Source organism: Anabrus simplex, chromosome 1 (assembly GCF_040414725.1).
Source record: "Anabrus simplex isolate iqAnaSimp1 chromosome 1, ASM4041472v1, whole genome shotgun sequence".
NCBI lineage: Eukaryota > Metazoa > Arthropoda > Insecta > Orthoptera > Tettigoniidae > Anabrus > Anabrus simplex.
Window position 1 is genome coordinate 1381357708 of NC_090265.1, and position 24020 is coordinate 1381381727.

A 24020-nucleotide genomic window follows, 5' to 3' on the forward strand; every position below is an offset into this window, starting at 1 on the left:
ATATTGACATCGACCTCTTTCCGTATGCATGATATTTCTCACATTACAGAACCATTTTACATCGACTTTGTCTTGAGGATTTGTAAATTTGTAAATAATACCTATTACCCGTTCGTATTCTACGTCAAAACTTGCGGTCGTGATCCCGACACAGCCCCATTCGATTTTTTTTTTTTTTTTTTGTGTCACTCAGGAATAGATCGTCCAGTTCAACTCCAATTTCTCTGTCATCTGGGAGAATGAAACGGAACGTCAACATAAACACGCAGGCAGTCTAAATGCCGTCAAATTATAATAACTGCACAGGATTGCTGAAGCATATTATTATTATTATTATTATTATTATTATTATTATTATTATTATTATTATTATTATTATTATTATTATTATTATTATTATTATTATTATTATTATGCTAGTGGTTTAACCTCGCACTAACACAGCGAAGGTCTTCGCCGACGCAAATATGGGAAAAGGCTAGTATTGGAGAGGTGGCGGCCGTGGCTTTAATATGGAAATAGGAAACTTGGAAAACCGTATTCAGGGCTGCCGACGGTGGGATTCGAACCCAGCATCTCCCGAATGCAGGCTCACAGCTACGCGACTCCAACCATGTAGCCAACTTGGTCGGCATTATTATTAATATTATTATTATTATTTTTCTACCGCTTTTTCCCACACTTGTGAGGTCGCGGGTGCGAACTGTGTCGCACATGTGGACCTGGTCCTGTTTTACGGCCGGATTCCCTTCCCGACGCCAACCCTATATGGAGGGTTGTAATCACTATTGCGTGTTTTCCGTGGTGTTTTGTAGTGTAGTATGTTGTATGAATATGAAGAAGAAAGTGTTGGGACAAACACAAATATCCAGTCCCCGAGCCAGAAGAATTAATCAGACGCGATTAAAATCCCCGACCCGGCCGGGAATCGAACCCGGGACTCTCTGAACTGAAGGACTCAATCCTGACCATTCAGCCAAGGTGCCGAACATTATTATTATTATTATTATTATTATTATTATTATTATTATTATTATTATTATTATTATTATTGTTGTTGTTGTTGTTTAATCCATTTACCCTCCAGAGTTTGTTTTCCCCCCATACTCCGTGAAGGATCCCACCTCTACCGCCTCAAGGGCAGTATGCTGGAGCGTGAGACATTTGGTTTGGGATACAACTGCGGAGGAGGACGAGTACCACTCCCAGGCGGCGGCGGCGGCGGCGGCGGCGGCGGCGGCGGCATCATCATCTGCTATGCTAAACAGCGGTCTTGTGGAGCATGGGAATATTGTAAGGGATAGGCAAAGACGAGGGAAGGAAGCGGACGTGGCCTTGAGTTAAGTACCATCCCGTCATTTACCTGGAGAAGAAGTGGGGTAACCACGGAGAACCACTTCTAGGATAGCTGAGGTGGGAACTGAACCCCCTCTACTCAGTTGACCTCCTTTGGCGAGTGAACCCCGTTCCGGTCTTCGTACCACTTTTCAAATTCCGTGGCAGAGCCGGGAATCGAACCCGGGGCTCCGAGAGTGGCAGCTAATCACACTAACCATTACCCCACAGAGGTGAAATTATTATTATTATTATTATTATTATTATTATTATTATTATTATTATTATTATTATTATTATTATTATTATTATTATTATTATTTGCTCGGTTTGACTAAGTACCAAGCCGTTTCAACTGTTCTCGTCTTCTTGCGTATTATTTTACTTTTGCCCATACACCCGCATGTGGGTGCGGTGTTCCTTTCTCTCCTCAGCCCACGCCTTTCCTTTCTTTAGTTTCAGCTTTACTTGGAAACCGTAATGCGATTGAAGTTTCACCTTAATTCATTCCCTCTCAAAGAAGATGTGTATGTTTATAGGTCACGGCTAATTGGTATCTCCCAAATCCCTAGTCGTAAAATCTTCCAAACTTTTATGAATAGCATAGCTAATATACAGTAGAGTGCAAATTAATCCGAACTCAGGAATTTCTAAGGCATGTGGCAAAATATTGGGTTCCTACTAAATATTGTTCCCACTTTCTACCAAACTGATTGTCGGTGTATAGCAGCATTATGCCAATATTATTGAAGGTTTTTGGACATTTTTTTTAACCAGTCATGAGTTGAATGTCTCAGAGTGAGGTTCTGTACATTTTCAGTATAGTGCCGTGTTATTGTGCTGCAATTTGCTAATGAATATGTCTATCAATCCGCGGAAACGTTCAGAAAATGACATTAGTTGAGCATACCATTATGGCTACAGCAAATTCAATTTTGAAGTTGTTCAGAGAAAGTGGGTCCCTTTTTATCGCTGAAGGAAGGAAACTGTGGTCGGAAGCACAAGACTATACCAGAAGAATACCGTTAGGAAGAGTAAAATAAATCCGGTGCTTTCTGCAGTTGATCTAAACTAACAAGAGCAAGCCAGAGCTAAAGGGTAACCAATTTCGTTCAGACTTCGGTAGGTTGACCTACGTAAAAAATAAATAGCCATGTGTCCGAGGGTTTGTGCCATTGGTCCTTTGAATTTAACTGCCTGAACAACTGTTGACCGATCTTGTGGTCTGCGTCTGTGACTTCGACAAGGGTGTCTTTGGTCTTTTTATTTTTTTTGGCAAGTTGATTTACGTCGCACCGACACAGGTCTTATGGCGACGACGATGGGACAGGAAGGAACTAGGAGTGGGAAGGAAGCGGCCGTGGCCTTAATTTGGTACAGCCCCAGCATTTGCCTGGTGTGAAAATAGGAAGCCACGGAAAACCTTCTTCAGGACTGCCGACAGTGGGGTTCGAACCCACTATCTCCCGAATACTGGATACTGGCCGCAATTAAGCGACTGCAGCTAACGAGCTCGGTCTTCTCCCTTTTTTCTTTTTTAGCTGATTTTGTATTTGTCCGTATGGACTTATTGTTAGGAAATGAAAATGAAAATGAAAACCTACAACCTGTTTTTCAGTCATTGACCGGGTCAGGGATATAATGAATGAAGCAGATATAGGCCATCAGTACGATGGTGTCGCCACTCCCAAAATGATTTATTAATGACTGATATATGCTATGAAATGAGAATGGAGAGTGTTGCTGGAATGAAAGATGACAGGGAAAACCGGAGTATCCGGAGAAAACCTGTCCCGCTTCCACTTTGTCCAGCACAAATTTCACATGGAGTGACCGGGATTTGAACCAAGGTATCCAGCGGTGAGGGGCCGACGCACTGCCGTCTGAGCCACGGAGGCTCTTATTGTTAGGAAATATGCGGATTAAATACAAATATGCAAACATACAAACAAACATGCTTACTGTTGCCCTAGGCAGACTTCTTGTAGTAGAAGGTTAACAGTTTTATCTCTCTCTCTCTCTCTCTCTCTCTCTCTTATCATTACTACAGCGAAGATTTGTTAAGCCACGAGAGTCACGGCAGTAAACGAATTTAGGCCTATGATAAAGCTTATATTTAGTTTGTGCATTTCCTTGCCTATATAGATAAAGAAAAGAATGATACAAATGAAATCTAATCCGAATCGCGCCTCGATTTTGAGATACTCGTGGAAATGGAGATCACTGATCTGACATCGTGATTACATAGGTCTGAGTCCCGTTGTTTGGAGATACAGTATGTGGCTCTGTTATTCGTACAGGCTTCAAATTCTTATCAAGTCTCGTATATTCACATTAACGATTGAAAAACAGAAATAAAACGTACATTACGGGCAAAAACACGGTTTGCCAATGATAATTCGTTAGTCAAAACCATACTTACTTACATACAGGCAGGAAGATTTGATATGGATGTGCCGGCATCGACAAACGGGTGTACCACTTGTATTCGTACACATGGACAGAATGATGCGCACCGTTTGTTTGCTATGCACGGAAAAGTCTCTGTGACGGCATACGACTGGTCAAGTGCATTAGTCTCCTCCCTAGTATATCAGTGGTGGACATGGGTAGGAGTGAAGAGTTAAATACGGAGCATAAGAACACTATATTTAAACTCCCACTTTAAATGATTTTCATTACGAAATATTGGACAGTTGGTCAATAGAACACATTCTATGGTGCAATATGTGGTTGATTAATTTAAATACAAAGGCACTATTAAGAACTCGCCATTGATGCCCAGGAGAAAGTGTTTGATTTTATCAGCCGAATAACAAGCCGTTCTTCCCTTTCAGTTCGATTCCAAATTAAGTGCAAATCCACCATCCGTCGGATCCTGTATCGGCATGGGTACTATGGAAGAATCCCTCGGAAAAGGCCATACGTAAGCAGAAAAAACAGATGGCTTAGACTGACATTCGCTAAGGAGCATATGAATAAGGAGAACGAATTCGGGAATGATGTTATCTGGTCTGTTGAGACAAAAGTAAACATATTCGGATCAGATGGCATCCACAGAATATGGAGAAAAATTTGTACGGACAAGGATGTGGCATATACACTCACAACTGTAAAATACGGTGGTGGGTCTGTAATGCTTCTGGGCTTTATGTCAGCCAGAGGTGTGGGTAACATACATTTCATTGACGGAATAATCAACAAGGCAGACTATAATGCAATCCTGAGGACAAACGTGAAGCAGACGTGAAGCAGAGTGCCAAAGAAATTGATATGCCATCTGTTTATATCTTCCAGAATGATAATTACCCAAAACACACTGCTGACATTGATAAGACATGGTTGATCTGGAACATTCCTAATCAGCTTAGAACATCTCCCTAGTCTCCGGATTTAAATCCCATCGAACATCTTTGGGCTGCGTTGAAGAGGAATATCCGTAGGCAATGTGTGCGTACGAAAGAGGAACTTGAAAGTGTGATTCTTCAGGAATGAGAGAAAATCAGCCCGGACATGTTCAAGAAATTAGTGTATTCCATGCGGTGACGATGTCGGGCAGTTATAAAGGCTACGGGACATTCGACTAGATACTAACATGTTCCATGAACCCTTCATTTTTTGTTTATTTCAAGTGTTCAGTTTGCTTGTACGAATAGGAAAGATACAAGATTATTGGTACACTTTTCTTTATTAGAAGCTGTATGTTTTGTAAACATGATTGTAAACATATATAGTAGATATATGCCTTCTGAAGGCTTTGTTTAATATATTTTCGGTGAATAAAGTCCATTTCAGTTTATTATTTTCTGGCAGTGCGTTGAGGTACTAAGACAATCAGCCCGTACGAATAGAATAGGTACATACTGTATTTTCACCATTAGAATGTTGGCCGGCAGGGTAGGAGAGGGGATGTATATAATTTATAATCACTAGATTACGTACCAAAAGCCTGGATTCGATTCCAAACCTCTACGCAGTGTTCACGTCGAGTAAGGGTATATGACGCTGCTAATGGTGATTCGTCCGTCGGAGTATGCTATCTTCAGCAGGCTATTTGACAGAAGTAAGCTATGTGCCGGCACCTAGTTTCATCCTCTCCCTTCTTATATCACGTCATTCATTTCATTCCATTAACTCCTCTGATGAGGCTGACGTCGGGAAGAGCATACAGTCGTAAAAACTCGCTACGAGGATACATCTTACTTAATACCCGACGCCGTAGAGAAATGGAACAAGAATTGGGCACATATCTATAAACATCCACGATATGTGATGTCCTGAAGATGTACCCACAAGGGGCTAGGATCTTTAAGTGACGGTATCTTTTAACAAGCCTCCCAGAAGGCCAACCCCTCGTCCACGTCGTGGGAGGTGGGCAACGGCATGAAGTAGGGGACTGCCTGTAGGGGTGATGTACAGTGGGGTCTGTGTGTGCCCCATGACCGCTACGGTAGCTGTGAAGGCCCTACAGGAACCCTGAAAAGTGACGGCTAACGGGGCTCTGGGGAAGACCTCAACGGCAGCAACGGTGGAGAAGGAGTCCTTTGGTACGGCGAAGCTGGCGGATGTGGCAACCCTTCTTCTTGGGGAGAAATAAAGAAGAAACCACTGCCTTGTGGTGAAGAGGGATCTTTAAAGGCTAAGGGAGATAACCCCTACAGAAAAATCCTGCGGTCTAGAGCAGACAGGAGACAGCCCCTCCACTGGACTTAGGGTGCTGTGGGCTAATAACTCGCACACCTGAATTAAACTTATTACAGAAACCAGACGAAATTTATACGGGCCGGATTTTGCAGATAGAACAAGCTGGAGAAATTTCGTCGAATCCACATGTTCCACCTAGAATTTTTTTTTTTTTTTTTTTTTTTTTTTGCTAGGGGCTTTACGCCGCACCGACACAGATAGGTCTTATGGCGACGATGGGATAGGAAAGGCCTAGGAGTTGGAAGGAAGCGGCCGTGGCCTTAATTAAGGTACAGCCCCAGCATTTGCCTGGTGTGAAAATGGGAAACCACGGAAAACCATTTTCAGGGCTGCCGATAGTGGGATTCGAACCTACTATCTCCCGGATGCAAGCTCACAGCCGCGCGCCTCTACGCGCACGGCCAACTCGCCCGGTCCCCCTAGAATTAAAGGAAATAAGTCACTCATCTTTTAACAAGAACTTGCTCCATATCGCACATCCAAAACCATGAACAATTTATTTGATGACATAACAGCCAAGTTTCCAAATGCTCTCGATATCTCGACAGGTCGTTTGTAAGAAGAGAATGGCGAAACTGACCAATCAACAAAAGCAAACATGCTGCGTGTTCCCTTACAAATTTGTGGTTTCCCAATAAACTGTCTTCTTCTTTCATCACTTTTATCATACTCTGGTGGGGTCGCAGGTGCTGTATGTGTCGTACATGTGGACTTAGCCACGTAATCCGTCTATAGCTGCTTGGATTTGATATCTCACCCCGTCTCTTATGTATAGGGCAAATGACTCCTTCCTGTTATGATTTTATTACTCTCGGCCAGTCAGCTACTCACCACGTTCGATGATTTCTAGCCCATTGAAGACGCACAGCTGTATGCACCTGTGTGAGCAATGGCCTCTTGTTTGGTATCCAACTCCAAATGTTCATTGTATGCAGTTCCTGTCGCAATGTTTTCTCGCCAATAGGTTAGGATGGACCTTCATTCACTGACTGCAACAATTCTTGTCGGGTTTGGAAGCGATTTTGATTCACAAGCCGCGAATCGCGTCTCCAGTCTCTCTCAGTCAGGTTCTGTTTCCGATCACAATTCTGACGTGTTTCTTGGCCTCGTGTATTGCACCACTGCTTGTAGACACGTTGAACAGTCTGCTGCGAAACACCAGCAAATCCACCAACTTCACGCACAGTAGTGGCGCTAAGAAGCTCGCCCCCCTACCCCCACCCCGACAATGATTAAAAATGGGCCCCTCGTTAAATATAAGGAAAGTTACAAGTTTATTTCGTCGTACAAGTTTGTATATTATTACAATGAACAACAACGACGATGATAATAATGTTACACAATTTAGTTTTCAAATCAGAAGGAATTAAAGTAATAATCTTATATGGTACGAACATACACACACACACACACACACACACACACACACACACACACACACACACACACAAGAAATGCACCTACCAATTATAGTAATCAAAACACGCTGACCGTCACAATATTACGACATAATCTGGTTCTTAGGACCAAATAATTTACTACTATTTACAATTCAACCGTCATTCGTAGGCCTACTTACCTACGCTGACTGCCGAGAGTTATAAACTAGCTCGAGACCATGGGCGCCCTTGTAAGGGGGCTGGGGGGGGGGGCTAGACCTGAGGGTATGTAGTATTTTTAAAATTTTGGAAGACGAATGGCGACTTGTATTCCACAGTAGAATAACACCCATGATATCCTCTTCCTGTTGGTGGGGGCGGTACTACAACTCTACGTAATACCGACTTTTAAATAATTTTTATTGAAAGAAAAACATCTGACTACATTAGATTTTTGCCTTTCCCTTAGAGCTAGAGGGGGCCGCGGCCCCCTCTTGCCCCCCGGCATGGGCGCCCTTGCTCGAGACTTTCGTATTTAAAGTTTAGATAAGGAGGATGTCTTTGAAATCGCATCTTCGTTGACTACTGGGTTCTCAGAACTGACTAATTACTTCAAAATCCTTGTTGATTGTTGTGAGTGGCAGTAAGGGATGGTTATTATTGGAACAGGTTGCGAAACTCACATCCTTTCAGAAAAAACTACCGTACCCCTACTGCCGAAAGAAGCTCTACACTATGACGACCAGGCGTGGTTCTGCCTTTAGGTCACATGGTCACGTGCCCCTCCACCGATTAAAACTATTATAAAAATCAGAACAACATTATTCACGATTACTCTCACGACCACCTTCAGTGAGTTCAAGAGGCTATGATTCACCATGGTTGTTCTTGTTCTAGCAGCCCTGGACTAAACTAGGCAACATAGTAAAGGTCTAATCCCGGATGGGACCGACTCTTTCTTATACCTGAACATCATCCCCTCATTCTGCGTGCTGTGAGGGGTGAAGGGGGTAATGGCAAATTCCATTGACCCGGTCACAGTATTTCTACGACGTGACACTTCAGCGCTAGTTCGTATTTTGAACTTACTTCTCCTACAGCCTACTAGATAGCATATGTATTATTAACGCGCGCAAAGGTAGTGTTTGTAGCAAACCTGTGCTTACCTTGTACGTCTGTTAGATTAATCGTGTCCATCGGTGTCGATGTTCATTGTAAGTCTGAAAAGTGTGTGAAGATTAGTGTGATGTATCTGAGTGTATTCCTGTGCTAGCATAAGTGTTTTTAAAATGAATCCAGTGAGCTACTTAAAAACAAAATCTCTTAATTACGAAAACAGATTATTAGCTAAAGAAATGGGCCGACCAAGACCAGAGCTTAGCATAAATCGTTCAAAGATAAAAATAGAACCTACAATCGCAGTTTCATATACAAGAAATAAGAAGGTAGATGATAGATAGATATTTATTTCAATAATTAATTCCAACGAGCCAAAGGCTCATACAGAGGACCTGTACAATGAATAATATATTCAATGACGGATTAATTTAATAATTTAATTGATTTAATTGATTCCTAGTGTTCCTAATATGTTGAACGAGCCGCCACTGATGACGACCTAAGTTTGGAATAACCCTCAGTAATAAAAATAATACTGTGTTGTGTCCTGTAGCTTTATCAATATATAAAATCACTCTTCAGCTACTGAATAACGAAACAGTCATGGGCCCCTCGCAAGCCGTGGCCACCCCGCTCCGCGGTGTCTTCGGGGTCCTTATCGCCACCACTGTACGTACCGTATGGCCCTGGGCACGGTCAAGCACGATTGCCCCTTTTTGCCACTGTGTCAAATCCTTACATCTAGCCATGTTAAAGTATACTGTACGTTTGAAACATCGTTAGGTTTGTTGCATAAAAATAAGTGTTTGCTTTTACTTGCTGTAATTTAAGTACTTCGTTGAATAAAATCTTGGTTTTACTTATTGAGGTAAGTAAACACTTCAAGTCTTGAGTATTACCTTAAAAGCGTAAGTAGTGTCTTAATTTTTTTTCCAGTACTCTCTTATGAGAAACCTCCCTAAACCCACCAGGCAATCCCATATCTCCTTTTGGCACTGGTTACCCTGTGGCGGTCATACCAAGACATCCCCGGCGCTAGACCACTGCCGCTCAAGAACCACTGTCACCCCCGGTTCATGACCGCCTTCAAGGCTTTCAAGGTAGGAAATGGAGAAGATAATAAAATAAAAAAGAAATTTTGACTTCCATCGTTCTCAATTGAGGTTTGGGCTTCACCGATAGCCTTGGTAGCCTTCACTGCTACCAATCGTTTTTTCAGGTGATACAGCTTGTTCGCATGTTCTGTAGTTACCAGGTTACCATTTACTTCAAAATTCCTGCTCACGTGTTGTGAACTTACATTTCTTTAAATATGGCCAGGGTCAAAACTGAAAAAAAATAGGACTACTGGGATCTCAATGGGTGCTGAAGTTGATGTACAAAGTCTCCTTCCTTTCCAAACAAGGAGTGAAACATTGCCACATTCACTAGACAATTGTCTGTCACAGTTCGGACGACTTGGAGTACACAATCTTTAACAGCCTGTAAGGTCTCGCGTGTTAATTTGGCTAGTTTATCTCCTGTCAGGCTGTGTGTAAAATAATGACACCGGAATCCTGTAATGTGTGGAAACATCTTTGATCCGTCGCTTTTCCAAGCATTCTCTCCTGCGGAAAATGGAACACACGGCCAACAATACAGTTTTTTTCATTTATGCATAACCAGATAACCTATGCAGATCTCTCTAGCACGAGTCATGAAAATATCGTACTGTTCTTTTCGATCTCTTGACTAAATTCTTAAGAGCAGGCGTGGGTCTAACTTTTTGAATTACGTTTTTCTTTATCTTCAAAATTTCCTCAGAAAATTGGTGTGTTCATTAAATATTAATATTAAAGAGTACCGGTACTAGATTTTCATATTTTCAAACAGTTAGCAGTGGTAACAGTGGATACTAGCACTGCTTCGAACCCAGAGAAACTCACAAGAGGGAATCATGTATGCATCAGGGATGTTCTAGATTTCATTCATTTCAGTTGAAAGTTTAATGCTCATTTACCGCAACTTGCATTTTTCAAGACGGTTTCCCTTGTAACATGAACAGTTTTCAAGATATGAGCATGAATGTTTGTACTTTACATCACTTTCTAATTTTCTAAAAAGTGAATTAATTTTGTAGTAATATCATGGACAGATCTTTTTTTAAATACTGTATTTCAAGGAAAAAATCTCTAAAAATGAATGACCGGAAGTATTGTTTAAAAAATATTACTTAACAGTACAATGTTTCAGAGGACTTAATTCATTTTGTTCCGCAATTATTTGGGAGTATATAGAATTTTTAAAAAAATATTAGAATCAGTCGAAAATTGTGGAAGATATGAGCGAAACGGTACTCTTGTGTGAAAAAAAAAATATAGAAACATTTGTAATGTCCAAAAACATCCTTAACAATTTTAATTATCTGAATATTGATAATTATTTAGGATTACAAGGACTTTGTATTCATGCATGCAAAAGTTTAGCCTAGAAGGCCCTGTGGAAGCTGTGAAAATTGAAATTGAATATTACCTATTTTAGATAGGTTTGAGCTGAATGTACCCTAAAATTAAATTACTATCTCAGCATTATCCTAGAGTAGGTCCTAAGTGTGGATATGGTAACTTCTTGTTTTAAGCTAAGGAGCCAGGCTCATATCTTGCTATCACAGAACAAGAAATACTGTGTATGCACGTACAGAATATATAAACAGTAGTTGCTCAATCCCATCGTCCCCATTCTTATGTTTATGTGCAGTGACGGCTATTAGGGGTGGGGTAAAAGCAGGAATTATAAACAAATATACATACCTTGTTGTCTTATCGCCTAATTATTTCCTCACCAGGATTACTTGATTCAAGAACTGGAAAAAATCCAAAGAAAAGCAGCTCTATTTGTTCTGGGTGATTTCCGACAAAAGAGTAGCGTTACAAACATGTTGCAACGTTTGGGCTGGGAAGACTTGGGAGAAAGAAGACAGGACGAGCTGCTCGTCTAAGTGGTATGCTCGAGCTGTCAGTGGAGAGATGGCGAGGAATGACATTAGTAGATGAATTTTGTGTATTATCTTTAAAAGTAGGACAGATCACAATATGAAGATAATGTTGGAATTCGAGAGGACAAATTGGGGCAAATATTCGTTCATATGAAGGGGAGTTAGGGATTGGAATTACTTATCAAAGGAGATGTTACACTAAATTTCCAATCTCTTTGCAATAATTTAAGAAAAGGCTAGGAAAACAAACAGATAGGGAATTCTGCCCTAAATGCAGATCAGTAGTGAGTAATTGATTTTATTTCTTTAATTAATTATTAATTAAAGCTCCTTAGCGGAAATATGCACGCGTCGCGGCTAACCGATTCGTATAGCACAACAGGAAGTAGTCACAGTCTAATATATAGTGGAGACTCGCGCAGCAGCATGTAGCATATGCTGTAAGGAAGGGTATATTTTTGTAATACATCCGTAAATGTTTCTTTGGTGAAAGTTTTATTGTATAGTATTGAATCAAAATCTTAAAAAAAAAAAAAGAAACATAATTACCGCAGTTAAGCTGGTAACTTGTCAATCTTTACTTTACTGTCGAAATACGTTCAGAGAGCATTAAAAAATTACCATGTTGTAGGTACTTTTTTCAATTTTGTGGTCTAACTCCCACCCCTATATCCTCCAGACACCCGTTTTTTTTTTTTGTTTTTTTTTTTTTTTGTCTATATATTTTTGTACCCTTCCCCTTCTACTTCCCAATTGCCGCTACTGTTTACGTGCAATAGGGTGCCTAACTTGCCAAAGATGATCCCGGCAGTGTAAGTTGTCTGCTAGAGTCATAGTTACACGATGTGGAAAAATCGTAATATTATCTTCGTCATAGAAGATGCAAACACACTGTCTCCGGGTGATTCAAATTAATCATCTGCGATTAAAATACAATATTAGGGGCCGATGACCTACATGTTAGGCCCATTTAAACAACAAGCATCATCATCATCAAAATACAACAGGCCGGCCTTTAGTTCGATGGACTCCGGGTTCGATTCCCAACCGTCTCGGAGATTTCAACTGTGAATGGTTAACTCCTGTAGCTCAGCTACTTCTTTTCATCCACTACACCATAGAAACATGCAGTAGTCCTAGTGAATACAACCCTCCACATACGGTTGGTGTCAAGATGGGCATCCAACCGTAAAACTGGATCAGATTCTCAATCCGTACCGATCGCAATAAATTGGGGAAATGGCCAACAAGAAGAAAGAGGGGAAGACTTGAGTGGAACTATGCGTATGAATTGTCTTAGCTGACAAGGCCAAGTGATTTGATTACATTGGTCAAACTCAGGTAGAAGACGAATAGGCTCGATCGTAGCTAGAGAAGTAAACTGAGGCATAAAATATGATTAAACAAGTTATTCAAATTATTTCAAGGTCGAAAGACACTGGGCAAGTTTCAAATGAAGAACCGTCATGGTGTTTATTTCGTTCACAAACCCTTTGGACTCATTTTTGAAATGCTAGTAGTCTGCAATGAAAATTCCCTAAAAGAAAGGATACAAGGAAGATGTCTGATATCATCCGAACATAATAATAAGAAGAAGAAGAAGGAGAATTTTTACAGCTGGCTTTTTTACAATTTGCTTTACGTTGCACCGACACAGATAGGTCTTATGGTGACGATGGGACAGGAAAGGGCTAGGAGTGGGAAGGAAGCAGCCGTGGCCTTAATTAAGGTACAGCCCCAGCATTTACCTGGTGTGAAAATGGGAAACCTGGGAAAACCATCTGTAGGGCTGCTGACAGTAGGGTTCGAACCCACTCTCTCTCAAATACTGGATACTGCCCGCACTACAGCTATTACAGCTAACGAGCTCGGTTACAATGGCTTTACGTCGCACCGATACATAGGTCTTATGGCGACGGTGGGACGGGAAAGGGCCAGGAGTGGTATGAAAATGGGAAACCACGAATTATATTAACATATATGTATATTACGTCCAATCTAGGGGCTGCCTGGCGGAGGCGGTAAAGGCGTGCTCGGTTCGCCCGGAAGGACGTGGGTTCGAATCCCCGTCAGGAAGTCGTAAAACTCAAGACACGAGATTTCCACTTCCGGAGGTGCATATGGCCCTGAGGTTCACTCAGCTTACACAAAAAATGAGTACCAGGTTAACTCCTTGGGGCAAAGGTGGCCGGGCGTAGAGCTAACCACTCTACCCTATCACGTGCCGAGGTTAACAATGGTGGTAGCCTTTACCTTCCACTCCTCTAAGGGCCTTCATGGCCTGTACGGAGGTGACTTTGCTTAGCTTTTACGTCCAATCTAAGCGCTGTCGGTCTTACTTTTGTCGACCGAGCTCGATAGCTGCAGTCGCTTAAGTGCGGCCAATATCCAGTATCGGGAGATAGTGGGTTCGAACCCCCACTGTCGGCAGCTTTGAAGATGGTTTTCAGTGGTTTCCCGTTATCACACCAGGCAAATGCTGGGACTGTATCTTAATTAAGGCCACGGCCGCTTCCTTCCAATAACTAGGTCTTTCCTATCCCATCGTCGCCATAAGACCTATCTTTGTCGGTGCGACGTAAAGCAAATTACAAAAAAAAAAAAAAAAAAAAAAAAAATCTTTTGTCGAGCAGGAATTCTTTAACGTGCCAGAATGTCGCACTTAAACATGGTTATTAGATAACAAGGGGCGCGCGGCTGTGAGCTTGCATCCGGGAGATAGTAGGTTCGAATCCCACTATCGGCAGCCCTGAAGATGGTTTTCCGTGGTTTCCCATTTTCACACCAGGCAAATGCTGGGGCTGTACCTTAATTAAGGCCACGGCCGCTTCCTTCCAACTCCTAGGCCTTTCCTATCCCATCGTCGCCATAAGACCTATCTGTGTCGGTGCGACGTAAAGCCCCTAGCAAAAAAAAAAAAAGATAACAAGGACTCAGCCAGGATCGACTCCGATAAGTTGAGAAGAGAAGGGCAATGACGCAAGTGTCAAAAATGATCTGTATAGGCCTAACGAACGATACGGTACCAAATAGGCAAAATTGGGTACGTCATTAATTACTGGTATGTCACTGCATTATGAGACAGGATAAGCTATTTTTAAATATCCTAGAGAGGGGTGCTATTCAACTACAAAGTTTGACTGGAATTTCTGCCCGGCACTCAGTTCCCGTACGCGGTAACCATTTCAGTTCCAGTTGGCTCTAGTGTTGATGCATGTACGTTGGTAGCATTGATTAGATCACGAGCCGGACAACGTTGGAAAGTGCTGGGAACACGGGGAGTGATGAGAATGATAAGGTAGAAAGTAATTGTAGTTACAGACTGAAGTTCAAGCATTTAACATCGCACGGTCGCTTAGTGTGTAAAATGTGGTGGATATGGAGTAGTAATAAGATACCCCGTCATCTTCCGGTGTCAGAAGGTAAGTTGCCATAACGACCACTGTTTCCTAACGATCTAATGATGAGAGAGCGTATTTTAAATAGGCCTACATCATATCACACTCCGACTGTAGTTGATAATGATATGAATGACATTTCTTTGGTAGGAGTAGTGAAATAAATGTAGTTACAGGCTGTTATTGCGAGGAGCGGTGCGATACTCGTACGACGAAACGGGTATTACGTCGGTTGATAAATCAATTGATTGAACTTTGTAGTTCATCAAGCTGAGCGCTGGTCTGATAGGAACGCAGATGCTGCGCTTGAGGTCAGCGGTTCGAATCGTCAGTAGAGCAAGTCGGGTTGGTCATACTGTTTGGGGGATTTTTCTCGTATATTCCCTAATACACTCCACCTACTATCGATAATGTTTGGATAATGCAAATACAGGAGAGACAGATAATGTTAAAAGGCTACCCATACAGAAAACCTATTATTCTTAGCCCTTCGTATTTGGTACCGTACCAAGGATGCAACTTAGACCAGAGCCGTCAGATTCTTGCTTACCGGTACCGTAGTTGCGAAAAATGAAATACTGCACTCTAGCAATTAACTAATGTTTCAGCTTTCTTTCGTTCATTTTAATGACGGGACTGAAATCCCTTTGGAAATATGACGTTAGTTCACAACTTGTGTTGGTTCTAGAAAGAGCTCAGTGGCTTAGTTGCTGATTTTTCACCTGGATGTGGAAAACTGCATGATAGAATTTTCATGAGAAAAGCTAAATGGTGCCCGTAGATTTTCATCTCAGTAGGGACAAAACACTTTTCAGTAACTATGGCTTATAATTTTTAAGGATATTATTCTATGCCCATCCTCTCCCTCCTTAAGGTTTTTCAATGCATTTTTAATACATGACAGTGACTGACATCAAATACAGTACTGTATTTGCTGACATATAAGCAAAACAAATAATATACGGTAATATGTAGTGAAGTTCTATGCACCATAGGTAGTTTAAATGCATATGTAGAATTTCCATAATAAATGACAAATTTCTTAGCATTGCTGTACCGGTAGGCCTAAGTTATAACTTGTTAGAATTATAAGGAAATCCTTTCTTGTAAAGAAAATGTAGTCTGAAATTATTATCTTTGGGGTCAAACTTAAGGGCTTAAAGGAACATGGCATTATGGAAAAAAAAAAAAAGTGTCAGTTTTTGTACTCACATCATGTCTGAATTCTTTAAACAGTAACTAGATTCCTCTTGGCTCCTTGCCATAAAAATCTTCCTACCTTTCCAATGAAAGAATTCTCCTCTGTTTTCTCGATAAACTGACATCATACCATAAACTGCTGAGGCAATTTGTCATGGCTGTTCTTGTATTTTCACACATCTTGGACTGCTACAACAAAATTAACATAATATATTTTAAAATTACTTTATTATGATCAATTTTTTTGAAGGACTTAAAATTAAAATTTGAAAACAATTATAAGAAAAACAAGTTTAGATAATTAGATGGAAGTTACTGAATCAAATATCAATTAAGTTAAGAAATTGAATAGGCATAACAATTTCTCACTAAACCCTCCAGTATTAAACTTAAAAATGTAAGAAAATAATTGAATACCTGCATGATATTTCCACTGAACATGTAGTTGGTGATTTGTCTGTCAGAGGAGACATTAAGCCTTGAGCAGATCCCTTGGTGCTACTTGACAGGAGTAGGCTATGTGCTGGCACCGGATTTCACCCTCTCCCTACTGTCATATATCACGTCATTCATTTCATCTCATGAACTCCTCTGATGAGGTTGATGTCAGGAAGGGCATCCGATCATAAAAATCCGCCACGACAGATTCATCTCACCTCATACCCGACCCCGTAGAGAAACGGGACAAGGGTTGGACAAACATGTAGTTGTTGGCAAGCTGAGGGCCACCTTCAGGATTGAAGCTACAACTGGCAGAAATATGGTATTATCCAGGTCAATTAGTTCTAATTTGGAATATTCACCTTTAATTACTTCATGTTTCCACACACTAAACCATGTGCATGCTTCATCTAGCAAATTTACAGTTTATATTTTCTATTATCTTATCCATATATGTGACTTTTAGAGATATCCTTAAGTGGGAGTGCAAATAAAAAATCGCAAAAGCTCCCCTGTTTTCTTCTGAAAATCATTCCTGTTAGTGCTGAATTAGGGAATTCAAATGCAGGATAGAAAGAGAATTTCTGAACTATTAAATGCCAGAAAACAATAGGCGATTTGATTGATGCATTTGCCGTTTACCAGCTCACAGTTATCATTTTCAGCACTGTGAATTCATCGACATCATCGTTGACCAACTCCATTTGCCCAGGTATGATACCAGTATATAAGACCCCTCCATCTTTGGTGTCTTTCCATGAATCACTCTTCTCTCATAACCTTCTCCTAATCTTGTCCTCTCTCCTCAATATGTTTCTTAAATAGATCGGTCCATTTTTTCTGGGCTGCCCACTGGTCTTTTTCATTTTACTTTCCTCTCATATTTTCTTCTTGCAATCCTGCTGACACTTATCCTTTTTACATGGCCAAACCACTTCAGTATTGCCTTCTGGATCTTTTGTTGTTGCGAGTCTCCTGTTCACACTTTCTTTCAGAGTTTTTGTCCCTGATCTTGTTCTTCCTGGTCTTCTAGATCATGGTGTATAGGAACTTGTAGCTTGGAGTTTTGAGTGTCTTGCTTCATTAACGTGGTAGTTTCCAGGCTATATGGGAGGATGGGGGTTTAATAGGATTTATATAGTGTCATCTTAGGTTTCAGCAGTAGGCCTACTTATTTATCCCACAGCAGTTGTCTTACTTGGTGGTAAAATTGTGTTGTGTTGCTAATTTGATTTTCTATCTCATATTTTGTGAGGTTGTCTTTTGAAACTATACTCTCCAAGTAATTAAACTTTGGAACATTGTCCAGTTTGGTGTCTTTTAGTAGCATTTGTAGTTTGTCATCTCCCCTCTGTGTCTTCATAACCGCCGTCTTAGCCTAGCTGATATTTAAATCATGTCTCTCAAACTCTCATCTCTATCTCTTCAGCCTTTCTTCCACATCCTTTTTGGTTTCACCTCAGATCAACATTGTCTGCAAAGAAGCATTAAGTCCTGCTGTTCCCTCCTTTTCCCTTTGTTTCAGACTATTTGAACAACCCACTTGCACACAAATTTTGGTTTTTCCATACAGCATCTTCACTTTTGCAATAAAGCTGTTGCAAACCTTCAACTCTTATACGTATTCCTAGATACACTTCCTTGGTATGCTATCTTAAACCTTTTCAATGTCTAGGAATAGTACAAATAATGGTTTCCCCTTTTTCCAGTGCTTTTTCATTAACATCCTGACCGTAAAGATAAGGTCTGTATTCTGGGCTTGAAACCATATAATTGTTCCTCTTTCAATAAAGGTTCTGCAATTCCTTTTAATCTACTCTCTCTGATTTCTTCCAGAAGTTTTAGGCCACAAGAGAGCGGCATAATGCCACAGTAGTTGGTGCTTTCCATCTACTCCCTTTCTTGCATTATTATTTCAAATTCATTCTGCATTTTATCTTTCACACATCAACATTATCACAGTTTCCTGGATATATTTCAGAATTCCCAAAAGATTAATGCTTACTGATTGCAGGGATATTGATGTTGGGTTCTAATTTGGTTGAATATTTAGCTCTGATTTTTAACATAACATGAAGAAGTTAGTGCACAGTAAAGTTGTCTGGCTTCCTGTCTAGTTTCATTACTTCCGTCTTTATGTAAAATTGAAAGTGTTTAAGCAATTTCTAAAAAGTGCTCATTAAATTTCATTACAGACTTGTGTTTTTCAGACAAGCAGTGGCATATACTGAGGGCTACCAATGCTATCGGTGAAGCCCAAACCTCAAATGATAATGGTAGAAGTCTAAAGCACATTTTAATATAAGCATCTGACACATTGTTCCATTTAAAAAGCTTGAAAGCAATGAGAAAAAGCATTGCATGTATTTCTGAGAGCGAGGCATCAGAGACTGATCTTCCAGCCCAGGCTTTGCATCCATCTCCCCTCAACCCATCTCATGCGGCTTGCTGCTGTATGTCTGATAACGTGTGGAGACCAGGGGGATAGGTGTGCTAGGATTCGCTCTATCAGATCACCACTGCTAACTAACCCATGCGTTCCTCATTGTATATACTTCTTCACCACATACTTCTGACTTACCGGTAATTATATAGATAAGAGTGCTGGTATTTCACTCCCGTTTACTTCTGTATCCTTGTAGGAAAACACTGCAGGGCTGCTGTTACAGGAGTAATATAGTTTTCTTTTTATAGGTAGATCTGCTAAATTGAAATACAATCTTTCAGGTTTAGTGTTCTCTTTCGTTGGTTGGAATCAAACCTGTGATCATGCGTCGGACACCACCACTGATCTCCCGAGGAAGCTAATAAACTAGTGAACAATGGGTACGACCACTGTAAAATTCAAAATTTTGATTTAATAATAATAATAATAATAATAATAATAATAATACTGGTTCATGGTGTGGGCTATTGTAGCCACGTCCGAGTTCGTGAACCATGGGCAACAGCTGAGTGGCCTAGTAAGTGGTCCTGAGAGTCGGGATACCAGTTGCTACAGAATGGGAGTGGGCATCTCAGAATATTCTGAGTCATGGCCCTCCTTGTGCTCAGGCAGCTATGACTATACAATCCACCAGTGGTCCCTAACACAATAGAGGAGAGATCCTCACTTGGACTATGAGTAAGTAGGGTAGCATCCTGTTTCACGAATTTACTGAGCTCAGAACATTTTAAGCAAGCCTCGGACCTATGGGAGTAACGGAGTCCCATTCCCATTTGACAGGTGAGGGACTCCTTGGAAACAACTTGGCGAATGAAATGGAATTTGATGGGGACCTATCAATATTAATGGGGCTTATGGGAGAAAGAAAATAGAACTGGCAGAGTCAGGCATCTGGATGTGTTATGAGTAAGTGATATTCGGGTAAGGGGGATAACGAGGAAGAGATAGAAGATTATAAAGTGTACTTGATGGGTTTTAAAAAGGGAAGGGCAGAGTATGGGGTAGGAGTGTTCTTCAGGAATACTATGGTATGCAACATAGTTTCTGTTAGGCATGTAAATGAGCGAATGATGTGGGTATGAATACATTATTTAAGCATAAGCAGTATGGGGGACTATGGGATCAAGGGTAGATTATTAAAATCAATCAAAGGCATTTATGTTGACAATTAGGCTGCAGTGAGAATTGATGGTAGAATGAGTTCTTGATTCAGGGTACTTACAGGGATTGGACAAGGCTGCAATCTTTCACTTTTGTTGTTCGTAGTTTACATGGATCATCTGAAGGAAGTAGGACGAGAATTGTCTCGGTGTACTCACCATGTGAGGTTGCAGATGAAAATGAAGTTGACAAGTTTTACGAACCATTGTGTGACATCGTCGTCAGGGTCAACAGCAAGGATAGGATAGTGCTAATGGGCGATTTCAATCTGAGAGTTGGAAAGAGAACTGAAGGATACAAAAGGGTTATTGGTAAATGAGGGGTAGATATGAAAGCTAATAGGAATAGGAAGCGTTTGCTGGACTTCTGTGCTAGTATGGGTTTAGCAGTTATGAATACATTCTTCAAGCACATGGCTATTCACCACTACACAGTGGACAGTAAGCAGGATATAGAAAGAGAATGGGTGGCATACAGGGATGCTGCAGTGGAAACAGCAAGGGGAATGCCTAGGAACAACTGTGTGTAAAGATGGGAAAAAGCAAACATCTTGGTGGAACGATGAAGTGAGAGCAGCTTGTAAACGTAATAAGAAGGTTTATCAGAAATGGCTCCAAACAAGGGCTGATGCAGACAGGGAATTGTACATAGATGAAGGAAACAGAGTGAAACAAATAGTTGTCAAATCCAAAAAGAAGTTGTTGGATGAATTTGGCAATAACCTTGAAAGGCTTGGTCAAGCAGCAGGGAAACCTTTCTGGACAGTAATAATCTTAGGAAGGGAGGGAAAAAGGAAACGAACAATGTTTTGGGTACTTCAGGTGAACTCATAATAGATCCCAGGCAATCACTGGACAGATGGAGGGAATATATTCAAAATCTTCTCAACATAAAAGGAAATCTTCATGGTGGTGTCGCAGACAACCAAGCTCTTGGGGAAGAAGAAAATTATGTTGGTGAAATTACACTTGAGGAAGTGGAAAGGATGGTAAATAAACTCCATTGTCATAAAGCAGCAGGAATAGATGAAATTAGACCTGGAATGGTGAAGTATAGTAGGAAGGCAGGGATGAAATGGCCTCATAGAGCAGTAAGATTAGCATGTAGTGTTGGTAAGGTACCTTCAGGTTGGACAAAAGCAGTAGTTGCACCTATCTATAAGTAAGGGAACAGGAAAGATTGCAACAACTATCGAGTTATATCATTGATTATTATACCAGGGAAAGTATTCACTGGCATCTTGGAAGGGAGCATGCGGTCATTGGTTGAAAGGAAGTTGGATAAAAACCAGTGTGGTTTCAGACCACAGAGGGGCTGTCAGGATCAGATTTTCAGTACACACCGGATAATTGAAAAATGCTACGAGAGTAATAGACAGCTGTGTTTATTGTTTCATAGATCTAGAGAAAGCATAGGACAGGGTACCGAGGGAAAAGATGTTGACCATACTGGGGGCTATGGGATCAAGGGTAGATTATTAAAATCAATCAAAGGCATTTATGTTGACAATTGGGCTGCGGTAAGAATTGATGGTAGAATGAGTTCATACATATCTGTGAGAATCTCTGAATATTGCAGGTACTTTTCAACATCATCAGATTCTGAGTGGTCATCTCTGAAGATGTACAGTAGTTCTTTCATACTTCTACTTTTCCTTGTTTTCAACAAGTTTATTGCCTCTGTCAACTGGACAAGGATTTTTCAAATTCTTCATATAAGCCCTCTTTACTTGTAACTTACAGTAGTTTTGTTAGCTGGATTTTCAATTGCAGTCACCTGAGTTAATGTCAGATCCTGGATGGTTCTTTTTACATGCGGTGCATTACACAGTTTCAAAAACAATTTATCCTGATGTGGTCAATCTGCTGATAATTGCTTGGGGCTGTTAAGTGAAGATTGTCAGGTGTACAGATGGCAAGATAGTAGTTGGAACTATGTATTCATGATGACCAGCTCCTTGTCTTGGCAGAACTGAAGCAATCTACCAACTCTTTTGCGTCTCTGCATCAGGTTGCATATAGGTACCCACAGTGTTACCATACTGTCCTTGAACGATTTTTTGCATTTGAGGCTCCCAAAACTATACTTATCATACATCATGATCTGCTAAGTTTCCCATTAATTCTATTTGTTCATGGAATTACCTGATACAAGTTAGGTTATGTGTATAGGCCTAACTGGAAACAACATTTCATGCAGGCTGGGTTATGTATTTCAATTTAATCATGTGTATATAACTCATGTATTATAGGTTAGGTTACAGTACCTTTATTGGTTGTAAATAACCCTTGATGTGTTCAAAGTCATCCAGGAAACTTTTGGTTAGTTGTATATTATACTCTAGCGAAGTTAGGTTAGAGTTACATCATGTTACCTCGTCATCATCATCATTTCCCTTTATCCAGCTGTAGCCGGGTAGGGGCAAATATGGTTCCTCTCCATTTTTGGCATTCTTTCATCACTCATTCGCTTTACGTGCCCAAACCATCTTAGTCGGCTCTTCTCAATTCTATCATTCATTTTTCCACTCCAATTTCTTCCTGGATTTTCTCATTCCTTATTTTGTCTCTTCTACTCTTCTGTAACATACTCCTCAAGAACTTCATTTCGGCTGTCTGTATTCAACTCTCATCCTTCTTTGTCATTGTCCAAGTTTCTGCCCCATAAGTAGTTATTGGTACGTAATACATCTTGTAGGCCTACATAGTTTCCTTTGTTTCCATTGGCACATCTTTGTCCCATAACATGTTTCTTACACTATGATAGAAACAGCTTCCAGCTTGAATCCTCTTACTAATTTTAGCATCCAGTCGGGCATTCTCCATTAATTCACTCCCCAGGTATTTAAATGTTTCCACTACTTCCAGGGGCTTGTCTGCAAGTCTAATTTGACCTTTCCCTTCTTTCTCCCCTCTAGTCATAACAAGGGTTTTACTCTTCTCTACACTTATTTTCAACCCACATTCTTCTATTTTTCCATTTACCACATCCAACTGTTCTTGAACCTTCCTGTTGTCTTCTCCCCAAATCACAATATCATCTGCAAATAACATCATGTTCATTTCTCTTCCTCCATATTCTGCTTTTGCTGTTCTCATGATGTCATCCATTACTATGGTAAACAGGATTGGTGATAGAACACTTCCCTGCCTCAGCCCACTAGTTATTTTGAACCAACTTGTTCTGCCAACTTGTGTTTGCATGCAACTACAGCATTCCTTGCACATTGTCATGATCATTTTTATTAATCCCTGTCCAATTCCTTTTTGCACCAGACTGTCCCAAACTTTAGTCCTGGGAACACTGTCATATGCCTTTTCAGTGTCGATGAATGTCATCACCATATCATTCCCGTACTCCCATTGCTTTTCCATTAGCTGTCTCATAATGAAAATGGGCTCTATTGTTGACCTTCCACTTCTGAAACCAAACTGATTTTCCAGTATCTGATTCTCAAACTTCAACCTTATCCTACTTTCCAGTATCCTCTCCATTATCTTAGCTACATGGGATATTATAGTAATTCCCCTGTAGTTCTTAAACCTTTCTTATCACCTTTCTTGAAACTTGGGATGATTATTCCTTTATGCCAATCATCAGGGACCTCCTTTTTCTCCCAGACAATCCTGAGAACTCGATATGTCCACTGCAGGCCTACAGCTCCAGCTGCCTTTATCATCTCCACTGAAATTTCATCTATTCCAGCAGTTTTTCCATTCTTCATCTTTCTTATTGCCATTTCAATTTCATTCAATGTAATTTCTTTATCCATTTCTTCATCGACTAATTGCCTTTCCTGGTCGTCCATTGAATGACTGTCATCAGTTCTTACGTTCAGCAACTTCTGAAAATAACTCTCTCCA

The 24020-nt window shown here is 40.6% G+C and overlaps 1 protein-coding gene across 2 annotated transcripts in view; it reads left to right on the plus strand.

Annotated features, from left to right (window-relative positions):
• Positions 1 to 14759: 14759 nt before the first annotated feature.
• The window catches only part of LOC137497033 (platelet-activating factor acetylhydrolase-like), a 135802-nt gene continuing 126541 nt past the window's right edge, over positions 14760 to 24020 (plus strand). For both annotated transcript variants that reach the window (XM_068225520.1, XM_068225519.1), the window contains exon 1: positions 14760 to 14933. In XM_068225520.1, the coding sequence (XP_068081621.1) occupies positions 14879 to 14933 (55 nt within the window). In that variant the 5' untranslated portion in view covers positions 14760 to 14878. The remainder of the gene's footprint in view (positions 14934 to 24020) is intronic.